The 16,534-nt window shown below is 39.6% G+C and overlaps 1 protein-coding gene across 3 annotated transcripts in view; it reads left to right on the forward strand.

Annotated features, from left to right (window-relative positions):
• ZNF512 (zinc finger protein 512) overlaps positions 1–10,523 on the forward strand; it is a 30,971-nt gene extending 20,448 nt beyond the window's left edge. For all 3 annotated transcript variants that reach the window (XM_069072097.1, XM_069072098.1, XM_069072099.1), the window contains exons 10-14: positions 221–415; positions 2,408–2,509; positions 4,843–4,905; positions 6,323–6,421; positions 8,446–10,523. In XM_069072097.1, the coding sequence (XP_068928198.1) occupies positions 221–415; positions 2,408–2,509; positions 4,843–4,905; positions 6,323–6,421; positions 8,446–8,769 (783 nt within the window). In that variant the 3' untranslated portion in view covers positions 8,770–10,523. The remainder of the gene's footprint in view (positions 1–220; positions 416–2,407; positions 2,510–4,842; positions 4,906–6,322; positions 6,422–8,445) is intronic.
• Positions 10,524–16,534: the final 6,011 nt, after the last annotated feature.

Below are 16,534 nucleotides of genomic sequence, written 5' to 3' on the forward strand. Positions count from 1 at the left end.
TCTCTCTCTCTCTCTCTCTCTCTCTCTCTCTCTCTCTCTCTCTCTCTTATATTTTACACTATTAAAGTTGGGCTAGCCTTGCTCATCAGTTAACAAACCAAAAGCTGCTAAGTTCTGTTAGATGTTTATTTGGTATTGAGAATATCATAATCTTTTTTTTTTCTGGCTCTGTCTGAGATTGCTCATCAGACCTGGTTTTCCCTGTAACTCCTACCTACAGATGCCCTTCTTTCCAGAGTCAGGCCGGTCTGAGGGCTTAAGAGAGCTGAGTTTGGAGACTGGTACTGGGGGTCGTGTGCAGAGGCGTTCAGCCAAGGTGGCTGTATACTACCTGCAGGAGCTGGCCAATGCTGAACTGGCCAAAGAGTGGCCTAAGAAGAAGGTGCTTCAGGACCTGGTTCCTGATGACCGTAAGGTGAAGTTGCCTAAACTCATCTTGTGGAATGCTGTGCTCATTACGGCAAAATGACTTCACTTTGGCAAGTCCTTGCCATATAAGTGCCATGATTAACATGTATCTCTATTCTGGAAATTAGCCCAAATATCTAACCTTTCAGTAGGTGCTAGGTAATCTGTTTTATTCTTTCCCTCAGATGTTGTCTTAACTCTGGATTAATTCTATTAAGGCCATGAATCCTACTGTATGGATTGGCCTTTTGCTTAGTATTTGCTCTGTTGTATTACTTGTTTAATGGCTATGTATAGAAGAGTCAGGGTATGGCAGCTACACAGTATGTTTAGATCACCTAGGACAGGAGCATGATCTAGAGAGGAGGCAAGGACAATATATAATGGAAGGGGAGGTGATTGCATGAATGAACAGTTTGTATAGGGGATGGGTCAGAACTTAGGTTTGTCCAGGATGCTAATGAACGGGAATGGCTGAGATCTGGTCTAGGGTTTTGAGTTCCATAAAAACTCTTTAATGAAAGAGTCATACCACAGAAGTTCATGCATACTTTTCCTTTGGTCTAAAAACCAATACAATTTCTTAACTTAATAGTGGCTATAAATTTATCTCAAATTCTTGAATTGAAAGTAAGTACTATTTTGGAAACATAAATTAAAAGATTCAATTAATTTCTCATGCTTGTTTCTGTTCTAACCAGGATAAAGTATATATTTATGTAGCTTCCTAATAAATTCCCTCAGAGATCCTATCTATCTTTAAATTGATGGATCCTAGCATGATAAATGCTCATATGATAAAATGCTAATACCACAAGCCATAATATATACACAGAATATAGATGTCTTTTCTAATGGAGTACTTCTTGAAAGCTCACTCTTCTGTTGTATATTTATTTAGATAGCACATTAATTAAAAGTGCATAGCGATCATAAATTTAGAGTTGGAAAAGCCCTCAAAGGTCATTTAGTCTAACATTTTACAGAGGAGGAAACTGAGGTCTAGAGAGATTAAGGAATAAATTTTGTCCTTGATTTCAGGTTCAATTCAATTCAGCAGTTCAGTTCAGCAAACATTTGCCAAGCATTTACTACCGTGTTTCCCCAATAATAAGACACTGTCTTATTAATTTTTTTGGACAGAAAAACACCAGAGGGCTTATTTTCAGGGGAGGGCTTATTTAAATGAACATTGACAGCAATTTTAATAAACAGGTAAATGTGAACAAAAAAATGTACCTTTATTCAATAAGCAAATCACTGGGGAAGAACAGGATGACGCGCTCACTGATGCAGCTTGGAGCGCAGTGTGCGTTTCACGGGGGGGGGGGGGGGAACGGTGCATACAGAGGGTACCATAATGTAGCATGTAGCGCAGGGGATCACCTTCACTACAGTAGCAATCTCAATAGGGCTTATTTTCGGGGGAGGGCTTATTTTAGAGGAATCTTACACAGTAAGGGGAGGGCTTATTTTTGGGATAGGTCTTATTATCGGGGAAACACGGTATGTTCAAGATGCAGATGAAGTTTAGAGTTTAAATTCTTATTGTATGATTTTATAAATTAATTTTTATAATAATCATTCTAAAACTTGGTCTTATGTATGTCAGTTTCAAAACTACACTTACTTAAGGAACTTTCTCATATCAGGGTACATAAGTCACATAGTAGGTAGAGTGTTGGGCCTGAAGTCAGGAAGACCTAAGTTTAAATCTGGCCTCACCAGTTGTGTGACCTTGGTCAAGTCTTTAAACCTCTCTCAACCTTAGTTTCCTCATTTGTAAGATGGGGATAATTAAATTGCACCTACTTCTCAGGGTTGTGAGGATCAAATGTCTTAGCATATGTAAATTGCCTTGTATACTTTAAAGCATGATATAAAACATTCTTATTATCATATAATTCTATGCTTGTCAGCATAAAGGACTTGGAGTAATATTAGGAGTATATTAGGCAGGGTCTCGGTTTTTCTGACAAGCTGTATTCTTGACCTGTAGCTGAAATATACTCGTCCTGGACTACCTACCTTCAGCCAGGAAGTACTCTACAAATGGAAGTCAGAGATCAAGATGTATCATCGTGTCCATTGTCCCAACCAGGTGATTTATTCTTTTCCAATTATTTATAAGAATTTATTAAGAGTATACTGCGTGTGTATAGTGCTTTGGGGATTGTAGGAGGGGACATAGAAGACATAAAAAATATAGTTGTTTGCTCTTCATTTCAAAGTAACCTATTTTTCTACATACCATGGTGGGAACTTTGCTTAAGCATTTCTGATCTCTTAGCTACATTGCAATATACTTGTGTGATCCCAAATAACACCATTATTACTTGGATTTTCAAGAGAAAATTAGAAATTACAGGATCTATGAACGATCTTTTTTTTTTAAGTATAGTCATATAAATTTAGAGAACTTATGTATTTAAATTTAATAACCATTTCATCTGAATCCTTTTCTTTTTGGTCGTTGATGCCAAGGAAAAAAATAAATTGGCCGTTTACAGGTACTTTTGTAGTTAAGTTGTTGCTGTGTTAATCTCATACTCTATAGTGTGACATGGCAATTTAAAAAATGAACTTGACCTTAGAGGCCTTTAAGAAAGGCATAGTATCCAGGACAGTGGATATAATATTCTTGCTATTTATTATAACCCCACTCTTTGTCCTTACTGTGCTCTCCAATCCCTTCTTCCCTCAGTTCTGTTCTAGGCCATCTCCCCAGAACTAGTCAGTCACTCTCTCTTATTTTCTCTATCTTGACCCTTTGGTGAATTAATTCAACTTAACACTATCCCCCTCTTCTTGAATTCCACCAATTATACCTTGTCAAGCCTCAGCCTTGGATCATTTTCACCAGTCACATCTTTGGTGCTACCAAACAAAAGTAGAGAAAATTATTCAACTGTTCTGACTAGGTCCACTACAATTTTATGTTACAAAAGCTCAGCTGGGCCCTCACTGCTGCTAGGCAATCCTTCTATACTTGTCTTCTCAACTCACTATCCCACTCTTCACAGTGGTTCTTCCAAACTTTTTCATCCTTCCTCAGACTTCTCCTTGGTGCCTTTCCCACTGCCCTCTCAGCTGAGAACCTTGTCTGTTCCATGAATAAGACATTCCATCTCTCAGCTCCAGGCATTCTGTCTGGCCATTTCCCATGCCTGGAATGCTTTGCCTCTTCTGCTCCAACTACTGACCTCCCTGGTTTTTTTTTAACTCCCAACTAAAATCCCACTTTCTATAGGAAGCCTTCCCCAACCCTCTTAACTCTAGTGCCTTCCCTATGTTCATTATTTCCTGTTTATTCTGCATGTAGCTTGCTTGTATATTGTATTTGCATGTTGCCTCTCCCAATAGATTGTAAGTTTCTTGAGGGCAGGGACTGTCTTTTGCTTCCTTTAGCCCTTAGTATAGTACTGCCACATAGAAGGTACTTAAGAAATATTTGTCGATTGATTGATATGGTTATACTTGGTCCTAGTCAGATCACGTGAGTATTTTTTTTTTTTCAGTTCCAGATATAGCATTTTAGGAAGAAGATAAGCTAAAAGTGTGTCCAGAGGAGGGTGGCCAGCATGGTGAGGGGACTAGAGACCATATTGTAGTACAGTAATAACAATAAAAATAACTGACATGTATGTAACCCTCTCAAGTTTGCAGACTACTTCATCTGCTTTATCTCATTTGAGCCTCACAACAACCCAGTGAGGTAGGTACTCTAAGTATCCCTATTATAGAGATGAGGAAACTGAGGCTCAGAGAAATGCAGCGGCTTTCACATTGTTGCATAACTTATCAGTGTCAGAGATAGGATTTGAACCTATGTCTTGCTAATTCCAAGGCTATTGCTATGTGTACTCTGCTGTATTACATCCACTACATCACATTGCTCTTAGGAAGTTTGGGTGAAGGACTCAGAGGAGAGAATGCTTAGGGAGACGTATTGGCTGGCCTCAAATAATTGAAGAGCTATAATATGGAAGGGGGTTTAAACTTGTTTCATTTGGTCTCATAGAGACAAGGAAAACTTTTTAATGATGAGAATTGGCTAGGATAGAATAGACTCCCTTGGGCAGTACTAAGTTCTCTACCTCTAGGCATCTTTAGTCGCATTCTGAATGTCTATTTGTCAGTGTTAGAGCAGAAGTTCTTCACCAGAATTGAAGTGACTTGTGAGGTTCTTTCCAGCACTTGAGATTTGATGATTCTCTACTTCTTGCCTCTCTCCCTGCCTTTCCTTTCTTTCCCTGTTGCTTTTGGATATGTAGACATTCTATGTCATTTTTTTCCTCTCTAATGCTTCATGTGCTGTTTTATTAGTCTCCATGCTCCTCCCTACAATGTTGGACTCCAAAGAACTTGATCAGGCTGTTGGGAAGGAGTGTTATTTTGAGTGATATTAACCCTGTTTTCTCTTTTATTCTTCAGGGCTGTGAGTCTGTCTACAGTAGTGTGTCTGGTCTCAAGGCTCACCTGGGCACTTGCACATTGGTTTGTAACTTTATTTACTCCTTAATTTGTACCCTTCTGTTGCCTAAATACCTGTGTCTAAAATCATCTGGTAGGCAAGAAAATTCACTTTAGGTGAACATTTGCTTGTCAGTCATCCTGGCATCTTCAGAAGCCAGTTTGGGTTGGTTCTTATTTGGTCTCAGGGCTCCACATGTGATTTGAGTTTTTTGGGGGAGTTAACTGTCGTCAGAGAAGTCCCTGAAAGGGACTAAGGCCTAGCCATAAATCATCTCCATTTTGGAAAAATCTGGAGAATATTACTTCTGAGCCCAATCCAGGGATCAGCTTTGTTAGACTAGGCTGAGGCTTAGACTGAACCTGAATTGCCATGTTGGCCTGAAAATCTTTTCAGCATTGTGTCTTGTTACAGGTTGGAGAAGATTCCCTAAATAGTCTCAACTGTTGGGGGCAGCCAGGTGGCACAGTGAATAGAACACCAGCCCTGGAGTCAGGAAGGCCAGAGTTCAAATCCTGCCTCAGACACTTAACACTTACCAACTGTGTGACCTTGGGCAAGTCACTTAACCCCGATTGCCGTGCCTCCCCCCTCCAAAAAAAGACAAAAAAAAATTGTCACAACTATACTGACCTCTGGGGTTGGGAGATAGGACAGGGTGACAGGCTAACAGTTATTCACCTCACTGAACTCTTCCATGTTGACCCTACAATACAGCAGCCATGGGTTGTATGGATTGTATCATGAAAAGGTACTTCTTTCCAGACCCATTCAGAAGCAATTTCTCATATAAAATGAACATCATGGAAATCTGAAACTTTAAGAAAGGAGAGAAATCTCAGTTCAGAGTTGGGAATTAGAGGCCTCCAAGCAAGATCTGTCCAAGAATGGTTAGAAGTTTTTCACCTTGGTCTTAGTTTCAGAGAATCTCTACACTAGGTGTTGTGGATGGTACTCTTTGTCAGGCACTCATGGTAGCCAAAGAGATGTAATGAATGACAGCATGGAGCTCTCCAACTGCTTTGCTTTTTTAATAAAAAGAACAGCAAATTATTATCTCTAGAGTTTAGATTAGGGACCTGTAATAAGTATGACTCTTTTTGGAAGCCAGGAAATTTGAGTATAAAAGTGAGAAGAAACCTGGGAACATAGGAACACTTTGATGTTCATGTAGCAAAGACAAGAACAGATCATATAGGAGGCAGGATTAGAGTTTGGTGCAGAACTGCTTCAAGGTATGTATGCCCTTGATTGTGTGAAAGCAGAGCCAGTTCTTTGACATAAATCCTTGCCCTGATGCTTTACCCTTCTCTCCTTTGCTAAATTTGACTCCCTCTTCCCTCACTTTTATCCCTCAGGATTTCTAGACTTAGTGCTAAGTTCTTGAATTTACCAAGAAGCTATTGGTCTTTTTTGTTTCTCTCTCTCTCTTGGAGACAGGGAGACTTTGTGGCTGGAAAATATAAGTGCCTCCTGTGTGAGAAGGAGTTCGTGTCAGAGAGTGGTGTCAAATACCACATCAATTCCGTCCATGCTGAGGTGAGGTTTCTGTTTTATACACATAGTTTTTGTACTTTGTGAACCCTGGTGTTTGAAGCATGAAAGTCTTCCTGTCTTCTTTTGTATGTTTAGAAGAGGCTCTAATATTTTTTTAATAAATTTTTATTGATTGCTTTTGTTTTTGTATCACCTAAATTTCTTCCTATATTCCTACATCTCCTTTGAGCCAGAGATCCATCCCATAGGTCAAAGATTTTTTTTTTAATAAAAAGGAAAAAGAAAAAAAGCAATCGTGAAAACCAATCAACACGTTGGAAAAAGACTGAAAATGTTTGCAGTCACTTGTCATACCCATAGACTGCCCACCTCCTCAAAGGAGTGGATAGAGGTTTCTTCTGATACCTTTTTTTTTTAATCATGCTTGTTCTTTTGTCATTTTGCAGCATTCACTTTCAGTTGTTTTGTCATAATTTCTTTTCATTTATAGTGTTGTGATTATTATGTTTGTTGTTTTCTGGGCTATGCTTACTTCACTTGGCATCAGTTCATGCCAACTTTTTCATGTTTCTGTCTATTTATTACATTCAGCAATATTCCACTACATTCATGTACTACAATTTTCTTTAGGTGCTTCTCACTTGATGAATAACTTATTTTATTTCCGTTTCTTTGCAACCACAAAAAAAAATAAACTTATTATAAGTATTTTTGTGTATATGGACACTCTCTTAGTGACCTCCTGGGGATATATGCTTAGTAGTAGACTCTGTGGGCATTTTAATAATTTTATTTGTGTAATTCCAAATTGTTTTCCTAAAAGTCATGCTGATTCATAACTCCATGAAACATAGCATTGACTATTCTCATCTTTTGTCATCTTTGCCAATTTGCTAGGTATGATATGAAACTTCAGGGTTATTGCATTTTTTAAAATTTGTGTTTGGAACATTCTTTCATATGGTTATTAATGGTTTACAATTCTTTTGAGAACTGTTTATTCATATTCTTTGATCAACTATCTATTGGGTAGTGGCTTTTGGCTTTAAATATATTTGTAAGTTGTCTGCATAATTTAGATACCAAATACTTTTCTAAAAATTTGATACAAAGATTTTTTTTCTTCATTCTTTTGCTTCCCTTCTAATTTTAGAAGCATTATTTTTGTTTCTGTAGAAATTTTTCAATTTCATGTAATCAAAGTGACCTGTTTTTCTTTTGTAATTGCCTCTATCCTTTATTTGGTTAAAGATGAAACCATCTATATCTGTGAAAGTTTTATAATCTCTAATGATTTTTTTTTTTTTTGCGCTTTTTTGGAGGGGGGAAGGTAGGGCAGTCGGGGTTAAGTGACTTGCCCAAGGTCACTCGGCTAGTGGTTTTTTTTGTTTGTTTGTTAAGTGTCTGAAGCTGGATTTGAACTCAGGTCCTCCTGACTCCAGGGCCAGAGCTCTATTCACTGTGCCACCTAGCCGCCCCCTCTTCTGACTTTTTTATGGCATGATCTTTAATATTCCGATCACACATATGCAGTTATTCTGTTTAATGAGATTGGAGTTGGGAAAAATCCTAGCTTTGAGAGATAGAATTAAATTTTTGTCTAAAAACATGAGGATTATTTTAGCTATCTTCTCAAATCTAGTTAACTTGTATTCTCCAGGGTTTTTTTTAAGTGATTGTTTGCCTTGGGACCAACAAAACTATTTACCAGATCAGGAGCAGCTCCTAACAACTTAGTTTCTGTATTTTCTATACAGAAACACCTGTCTGTTTTTAATTTTTTAATAAAAAGGAAGAAGAAAAAAAGTTTTAATTTTTAAACACCTGTCTCCAGCTACCTCTGCCTAGATTCATACTTTTTTTTTATTACCATGTGGTAAGACAATTTTCCTCTCACCCAATTCTTGTTTCTCTTCTCATCTGATTCTCTTTAGATAATTGTATACTTTTTGTCCCTTCCTATCTTGCCTTCCCCCAGTACCTGTTTTCTTTATGTCCCTCTGCCCCTTCTTCTGTGTCTTCCTCACTTGTCTTAAACTGATGACCTTTTTCTTCTGAATTCCTAGGATTGGTTCATGGTGAACACCACAACAACCAAAAGCTTTGAGAAGCTCATGAAGATGCAGCATCAGCAGGAGGAGCAAAGGCGATGGCAGCAGCAGCACAAGAAGAGGATGTCACCGAGGGCTGGTAGAAAACAGCAGCGGCCACCAGAGGCTGCTGCCCTGGACCAGAAAGAGTCAGATCGTCGGGGAGGGAAGGGCCTGGCAGGCTCAGCCTCTTGTGAGAACGCTGAGGGAGAGGAGCTAGAGCCAGAGCAAGTGCCCATGCCAGTGTGTTTCCAGACAGTGAAGCTCTCAAAGACTAGCCATAAACGTGGAAGGAAATAACAGGCCAGTGTGAGAGCATCCCTATGTGAAGGGATGGGGCACTGTTGGCCCAGAGGCCCTGGAACTGGGGAGTCCTCTCAAACTTTCTCTTTAGTAATTTTCTCAAGTCATTCCTACTTGTCCCCTTCCTCTTTGGACTTCTGGGCTCCTCCCTCTCTCCAGAAAGTCCTGTCTCCCCAACTCTTGTGCGCCTTAAAGTTCTACTGTCATCTTTACCATGCTGACATCATCTTCTTTCCCTCAACAAAAGTGGGAAACTCCTGGCTGTTGGATTTTTCCTCCTTGAGGTGAAGTGGTCATAGTTAGAATATTAAAAGCTGAGGTTTAGGGTTTGGGATTAGGAAAATTTTTATTTGCTTTTCCTTCCCCAACTCTTCCACCAGCTACTAAAACCTAAAACAACCCAACCGCTCTTCACCACATACAGTTTATAATATTATGCTTCATATATAACTAGTCTAGATGCCTCTATTTGGTGCCCGACATCTGTCAGGCATTTCTTTCTGTTAGCCCAGTTGCTCCTTCTGGTGGCATGACCTTGTTGGAGCAAGATTAGATGTAGGTAGCCCAATTGAACGTGGACTCAGAGTGAGTCAGAAGACTGGTCTTGCACTTTGGGTGTTAATGGAAAATGCTTCTTGTACTGAATTGTCATGAAAAAAGAGGCTCAACAGAAATACATGAATAGCTGTAAAATGACTAGACAGGAGAGGGCAAAGCGAGCGTCATTGTCCAGCATGAGCTTTCCTGATGTTTGGGGTCACATGTGTCACTGAGACCAGCTCCTAAAAGTTTGTTCTTCACTTCCTTAATTTTAATTTTTAAGAGGCATCTCCCTAGGTATACTTGGTGTCCTGCTGTTCCTAGTGATGTTATATGTGTCAGGAGCTTAAGTGCATATTCCCTCTCCCTTGGGCTTCTGTTTAGCCACAGTGAACTTTTATAGCCATTCTCACAGTCTAAACCCTTACTTTTCCCTCCAGTCATTGTGCTGACTTTTCTCTGAATTCTCTTTGGGTTATTACCCTCTTGCAGAGTGGTGACTAAGAGGGCCCCTCTTTTGGGAGGCCCCTTAGTCTAGCATCCTGAAACTTCAGGACTGGATGTAAACAAGCACTTAGCCAGAACTGGAAAAAAAGACTTTCCCTCTTTACCCTCTTGCATACCCAGCCATCCCTATTAGGATGTTTATTTCTGAGACTGACTTTCTTAGGGGTGTCATTTGTATCAGCTTCTCATTATTCTTGGTCTCACCACCTTCTTACCCCAAAATGCAGGTCCCCTTGCTCCCATTTGTTTCATGTGCTATAGTACATGATACTTGCCCCTGGCACATGTTGCAAATAGTGGCAAGCGACAAGAAACACTTTTGGATTCTGGAAGACTTGGGATTCTTTCAGTTTGCTGTGTCTCCCCTTCCTCCCCCCCCCCAAAAAAAAAAAAAACAGGAGTTTGGAGAGATGATGTTAAGTTAGCTCTATCAGTTGATCTCACCTCAGAAGATCACCTCACAAGAAGTTGTTACTAATAAGTTGGAAGTAAAACCTGGCCTTTTTGCTTTCAGGAGCAGCGGATGGGAAGAAACTCCTGTATTACTTTATCCTTACTTGCACGACTATGCCCTGAAATCCAGGCTATACAGAGAATAGGGACTGCCTGGGAGGGGCAAGGGAAGAGTGATGTATACATCCTGTAAAGTTAAAACTTGGGGTGTAGGTGGTAACATTGAAGGAAATAAACGTCCCTTTACTAGACTGATGTCTCTAGTTGTTTTTTGACTTCTCTTTGGTGTTTGGTTATTCAACCATTGTTTAACTGAGAAGACCAGCATGTTGATCAAAATGGTTAATAATACTGAATCTGAAATAAAAGTGAAAAGATTCTACAATCCTACATTGGGTGCTTTGGGGACAATTTATCTTTGCCTTTCCTTGGGCCATAGAACTGAAAATAATTTAAACTATTATCTTTAAGGTAGAAGTCATTTTGAATGTATCTCTTCCTGCTCTCTCTCCTGTCATAAGGTAAGAATTCAGCCTATACTAGGGAGCAGGAAGAAGTAAACTCATTGTTGACAAAATAATTACTTTAGAAGTTAGTTTATTTTCCTAAGTTAATTCCTTAATTTCCCTCAGAGGTAGTAATTTATACCTTGGCTTACCATAGTGGCTGTGGCTGTGCTATTAAAGAACAAATAATCTAGGTGGAATTATTTTTTAACTAGAAATATTTTCTGTCCTTATTACCTAGAAATTGACCTAGGACCGTGAAAAGAAATAATAGGATGAGATTAGCTGAGTTTCCCATTCTTTGGGGAGTTTTGATTCCTATCAAGACACAGTCTTCAGACTCCTTCATGATCTTCACAATCTATTCTTGCCCACAATCCATGTATGTCTGTTAATGATGAAACAATGGAGAGGAGACTGCAACTCCAGCATTATCAGCAAGGTGATGACTAGTTAACAGTGTCATCCTGCTCAGGTCAAATTCATAGCAGACTCTTGCAGCCTAGTCTTAAGAGTTCTGTGCTTTCCCCGATTCCAACACCCCCTCTGAGTTTGCATTTGTATATGTGGATCATGTATGTATTTGTGCATGTTTATGGGTCTAAAGTACACACATGAACACTACTGACTAGGAAAAAAGGTATGGGGACAGGCCTACTCATCAATAATAACTAGAGTGGACACCAAACTATACTTTATAGTTGGGTATTTTTTTTTTTAGATCAGTCTTAATAATAAAAAAGAATGATGAATTCATCCTAGGTTTGCCACTAGAAATCATAAGGGGGGGAAAGGATCCAGAGGTATGAGGTGGAAGCTGACTGAATGTCACCAAAAGTTCTATAGCAAGTTGTGGTTTCTGTATAAAGAATGGAGTTTTCTAATTTATGAAGAGTATGAACTAACCAATAGGTACTAATAAGGAAGAGGCATTGTGGTGAGATGGAAAGCAAACTAGATTGGACCATTGATAAGTAAAATATAAATGGTAGTTAACTGACTTTTATTCAATAATTGGGGGGGAGGAGGGAATGTCTTTTCAGTAATAGAGAACTCCCAGGTGAGAAAACTTCCTTTATCAACATAAAATGGTACTTTCTTTGCAATTTACAGTCTTAGATTTTAATTTTAATTTAAGAGCACTGAGATATGTGACTTGTCAGGGCTACACATGCCTCATGGGTAGGACTTGAATACTATTCTTTCCTATCTACAAAATGCCAGCACTCTTTTTAATATAGAAAGATTGCTGTTTGAAGTATTGAAGTCACAGTGAAGAAATCTTGAATTTGTTGTTCCTTATTTTATACTAGATTCTCATTCATAAAGAAGATTCCCCCAAATTCAGAAGATGAACATTTGAACAATTTATTCAATACGAATTGCATATATGTATATATATATATATATATATATATATATATATATATATGGCATTGTAACTACTGAACTTTTGATTTCTATTTCTTGGCAATGAGTTCCTGAAAACCATATCATAAAAAAGGATTTCATTTTCTCCTTTGAAAAACATTAGACAGTTCTGATCCTAAGCAAGCCATCTGTGACTGAAAATGTTATAAGCATAGATAACTACTATGAAACCACAATAATCTGAAACAGTAAAACTATGCTCTGGGTCCTAAAAAAAATGGGAATATATTCTAAAACATCTGGATGAGGGCCCCAATACACTATAAATATGCATATGACATGAAAATATAATTCTATACCAATAAATACATATGACTGAAGATGTTATGAGCAAAGATAACTACTATAAAACCACAATCTGAAACAGTAAAACTATGCTCCTAGTCCTAAAAAAGGGAAATGTGTTCTAAGACGTATTTAGATGGCCCTCTACACTAAATATATATATGACATGTGAAAATATTCTATGCCAATAAATACATATGACTGAAAATGTTATGAACAAAAATGTGAAACAGTAAAACTCTGCTAGTCCTGAAAAATTGGAGTGTAGTCTAAGACATATCTAGATGATGGCCCCAATACGTTATATGTACATATGACATGTGAAAATATATTTCTATACCAATAAATTGGGCTAAAATTTATCCTATAATAACCTTAGAATTCAGAAGGGTGGAGAGTCAGGGATGATTTGAATGGTGCTTTTCTCTTAAAGTTATCCAAGGGAAATCTGAACTAAAACAGCTTTTTCTTTCAAATGTCCCTGCAGAATAGGTATCATAAATCATTCCAATTGATTAGGGTGCTACTAGGATGATAATTATTTCTTCCACTGCAAAGCTTTGTTAAAAAGACTAATCCTTACATATCTTTTCATCTTCTACCATTCTCAGTTAAATTCAAAGCCAAACATAAGCTTAGTATCAAATCAAAACAATGCTACCAGGAAATAGGGTATTCTGTTACCACACTTTTCCTTCACTACCACAGGGCCCCCCCTGACATATTTACCACAGTACTTCATGCCTCATTGGAAAACCAAAACAAACCAAAAGCAAAAAGGCAATTACTAGGTCTTTGTTTAACAACCCTTTCCCCTACCCCTAAATCTCAGATTTGTTAACAGCATTTTGACTGAGGCCTGTACTTCCCTGTTTGTGTTGGAATGGTTCAAACAAATGGGTGTAAAGACCAAGGCAACAAAACTTAGAAGTAACAGGTGGGAACCTACCTGTATTTGCTAACCTGAGATTTTGGAATGTCTATGCTAGCAGTGTAGAGTCAACATCAATGGTTGCCATAAAAAAAAAGAAGTTTATCCTTAGAAGAAAGATAACATTGAATCCAAAAGAAAACAAACATCCATAGTTGGACTTGCTCCTCTTCTGGGCCACTCTAGGGAGCGTCTGGTAAGCAGCCAGAGAAGCCCAGCCAGTTAAGTGTTGAGATGCTGGAAGATGTTGAGATGGATTCTGTTTTATCATCAGAGGATGAGGTGAGTGAGGGAGGTACAGGCAACTCCAGGAATTGAATATTAAACTACTATAGAGGAAGTGCTAAGTGACCCTAACTCTCCTTTCAATACTTTCAATAAGCTATTGTCATGTCATTTTCAACAAAGATTTGACCAAAAAAGTATTTTTAAATATGAACTTTTCTACTGTTGTGTTTCATCCCTCTTTCAATAGTCTGACTGAAAGCCTGCTATTTTATATTCATTGCATTTCCCTCCTCCCCCCCCCCCCATTTTAAATAATAAGATCCTAGAGGGCAGGGATCACTTAAGTTTCTTGTAACTAACAAAATCTGCTTCGGTGGGCATGTAATAAATATTCTCTCTAATTAGGATGAATTCATCCTTGGTTTGGCACCTGGAAGAGAGGCCAGTGTGGTCTTTGAGCTGCTTTGTTCTTTCTGGCAGGGAATAACCCTTAGTCGTTTACACCGCTTCCCTTCTTTGATGCTCTCCAGGCAGCACTGCTCAAGCTGAAGTTGCTGCTTCTGCTTTCGAAGCCTGGCCCGCTGGGCCTCTAGCTGCTGGGCTTCTTGAATGAGCTTTGCCATCTCCTTATGTAATTGTTCATTCTCATTTTGCAGTTGCCAGGTGAAATTAAGGATAGATTTGTCTGCTGCATGTTCCAGAACATGGTTGTGCTTCCCCACCATACTTTTCCCCAGCAAAAGCTCTGCATCGGACAGCTGATGCTTCAGGGCTCTCCATTCTTTAACCAGAGCACCTTGGGCACTACGAAGGTGCACTTCAGCCTCCTTCTGGACTCTTGATTTTTCCATTTGCAGTGATTTGATATGCTCCTCCTGGGTAATTTGCACTGTCCTCTTAGCATTCAATGCTTGAATCTTCTTTTTCAGCTGGGCTTGGATCTCTTCTTGTTGCAGCAGCTCCTCTCGGAGGGATGATGTTTGGGACTCATAACTGGAGACCAGCTCCTGCCTTTGCCACTGCATCTGCTCCAACTGTTGTGTCTGTTGATCCCATACCTTAATTGGTGCTACCTGTTTTTTCTTTGTTGGATCAGGTACATATCCCATCAGGACAGAGTTGTCACCTAAGAATGGTTGGATTTCAGCTTGCATGTGGCAATGATCATCTATGAGCTGCCTCCTCAGGGCTCGTGTTTGCATAAGTTCTCCATTCAGCTGGATCATTTCTTGCTCTACCTGTGCCTTTATCGCCAGCTCTTTCTGCACCTTTTTCTCCAACTCCTCTTGTGACTTTAACAACTGCTGTAGCTTTTTGCTACCCATTAGTAAGGTAACATTACGATTCTGATTCGTACTCTGCCATATCGTTTTGGGACCCTGTAAAAACCTGAGGGAAAAGCAGCCAGAAACACGTTATTTGTCTATTACACCTTCATGATTATTTGTGAGATATTATTATCTTGATGTCATTTATTTTATCTTCCATGACACTTTCATTGACTCAAGCCACCAACTCTTTCACCTCTCCTAAGCAACTCTTATTGACAGGCTGCAACTCCTAATGTGCCTTTACAATTTTTTTATGAATTGCTGTGGCCAAAAAATTTAGCTGTTCAGTAGCCACCCTCTAGGTAATGAAGCTTTTTGGTCTTAGCTAGCCTGGTCCTTGGGTGACAATAGTGCCCAACTAATCTACTCTCTCCATTTTGGTAGGATATCACAGTTTTTGGCCTCTGGGTATAGCCAAAATCCAAGGAGGTATCCGAGATTACAGAAGAGGTAAACTCAAGTATGCCACTGTTTTGTAAGAATAGATTCAGTAATGGCAAAACTCAGGATTTTCTGAAACTGACAAAGAAATTTAAGGACAAAAAGTTTTTAAAACCTTATTTTCATTTTTGTCCCCAGATCTTAGTGAAGCTCCAGAGAGGTGCTTGTTGATTGATTGGAGGATTCCCTCTCTGGAAGTCCTCTAGCTAAGGCTATTATTTTGGCATGTTGTGGAGGGGGTTTTTGTCTCACATGTGGGTTGCTCTAGAAAGTCTCTGAGGTCCCTTCCAACTCCTTACCTGAGGCAGATGCTCTGTCCGGTGCAGAAGAACTGGTAGAAAAGTTGGGAGAATCTTCATTTTTTTAGCTGATTACCCTTTGCCACCTCTTGCTAGCTATCCCTTTCCCTCCCCTACTCCCCTTTGGTCAATGCTTTGGAGAGTTTTCCTCGTTTGCTCCCTCCGACCCTTTTTGAGCTCACCTGTTACGCGTCCTCAAGTGTTGATCCCAAAAGTGCTGGACGTTGTGTATAGGGGTGGCAGGGGTGGAGGCCAGGGAAGGAAATCCACGCGAAAGATAGAGTCTCATCAGTTCCTCCTTGTGAAAGCTTCTGGGCACCCAACAAGTGTCGACGTACAGACCTACGGGAGGAAGACTGGCGTCCCGTACCCACTTCTTAGCGTTCCAGGGGCCAGAGGACTGAGAAATCTCATCCTGGTCTGGGGTCTTGGACACTGTACAGAAGGCACAATAGTCTCCTTTGTCCAATTCTTTCCTGCCTGTGGCAGGCACAGTCTCGGAGCTCACGGTGTCATCGCTGTCTTCCTGACCACTTTCTTCTCTAGAGGACTTTGAACTCTCCTCCAATTCCCAGTCCTTCCCCAGTGGGGTCGAATCCAACTTTTCGCCATTTTTGTAGTCCGGTCTCCCCTCCACCTCTTCACCTGTGCTTTCTTTTTGCTCCTGCTCAGGGATAAGCTGGCTCCACTCGAGCCTCTGAACCTCTTTAAAACCAGTTTGGGAACGAGGGATGGAATCCAGGTTACAGAAATCTGCTTCAGATTCCATCCCAATCTCAGGTCCCTGTGAAGGCCCCGCCCCCTCTTCTG

This window comes from Petaurus breviceps, unplaced genomic scaffold, assembly GCF_028583685.1.
Source record: "Petaurus breviceps papuanus isolate PSGF00001 unplaced genomic scaffold, PetGlider_PUasm1.0 90845, whole genome shotgun sequence".
Classification (NCBI taxonomy): Eukaryota; Metazoa; Chordata; class Mammalia; order Diprotodontia; family Petauridae; genus Petaurus; species Petaurus breviceps.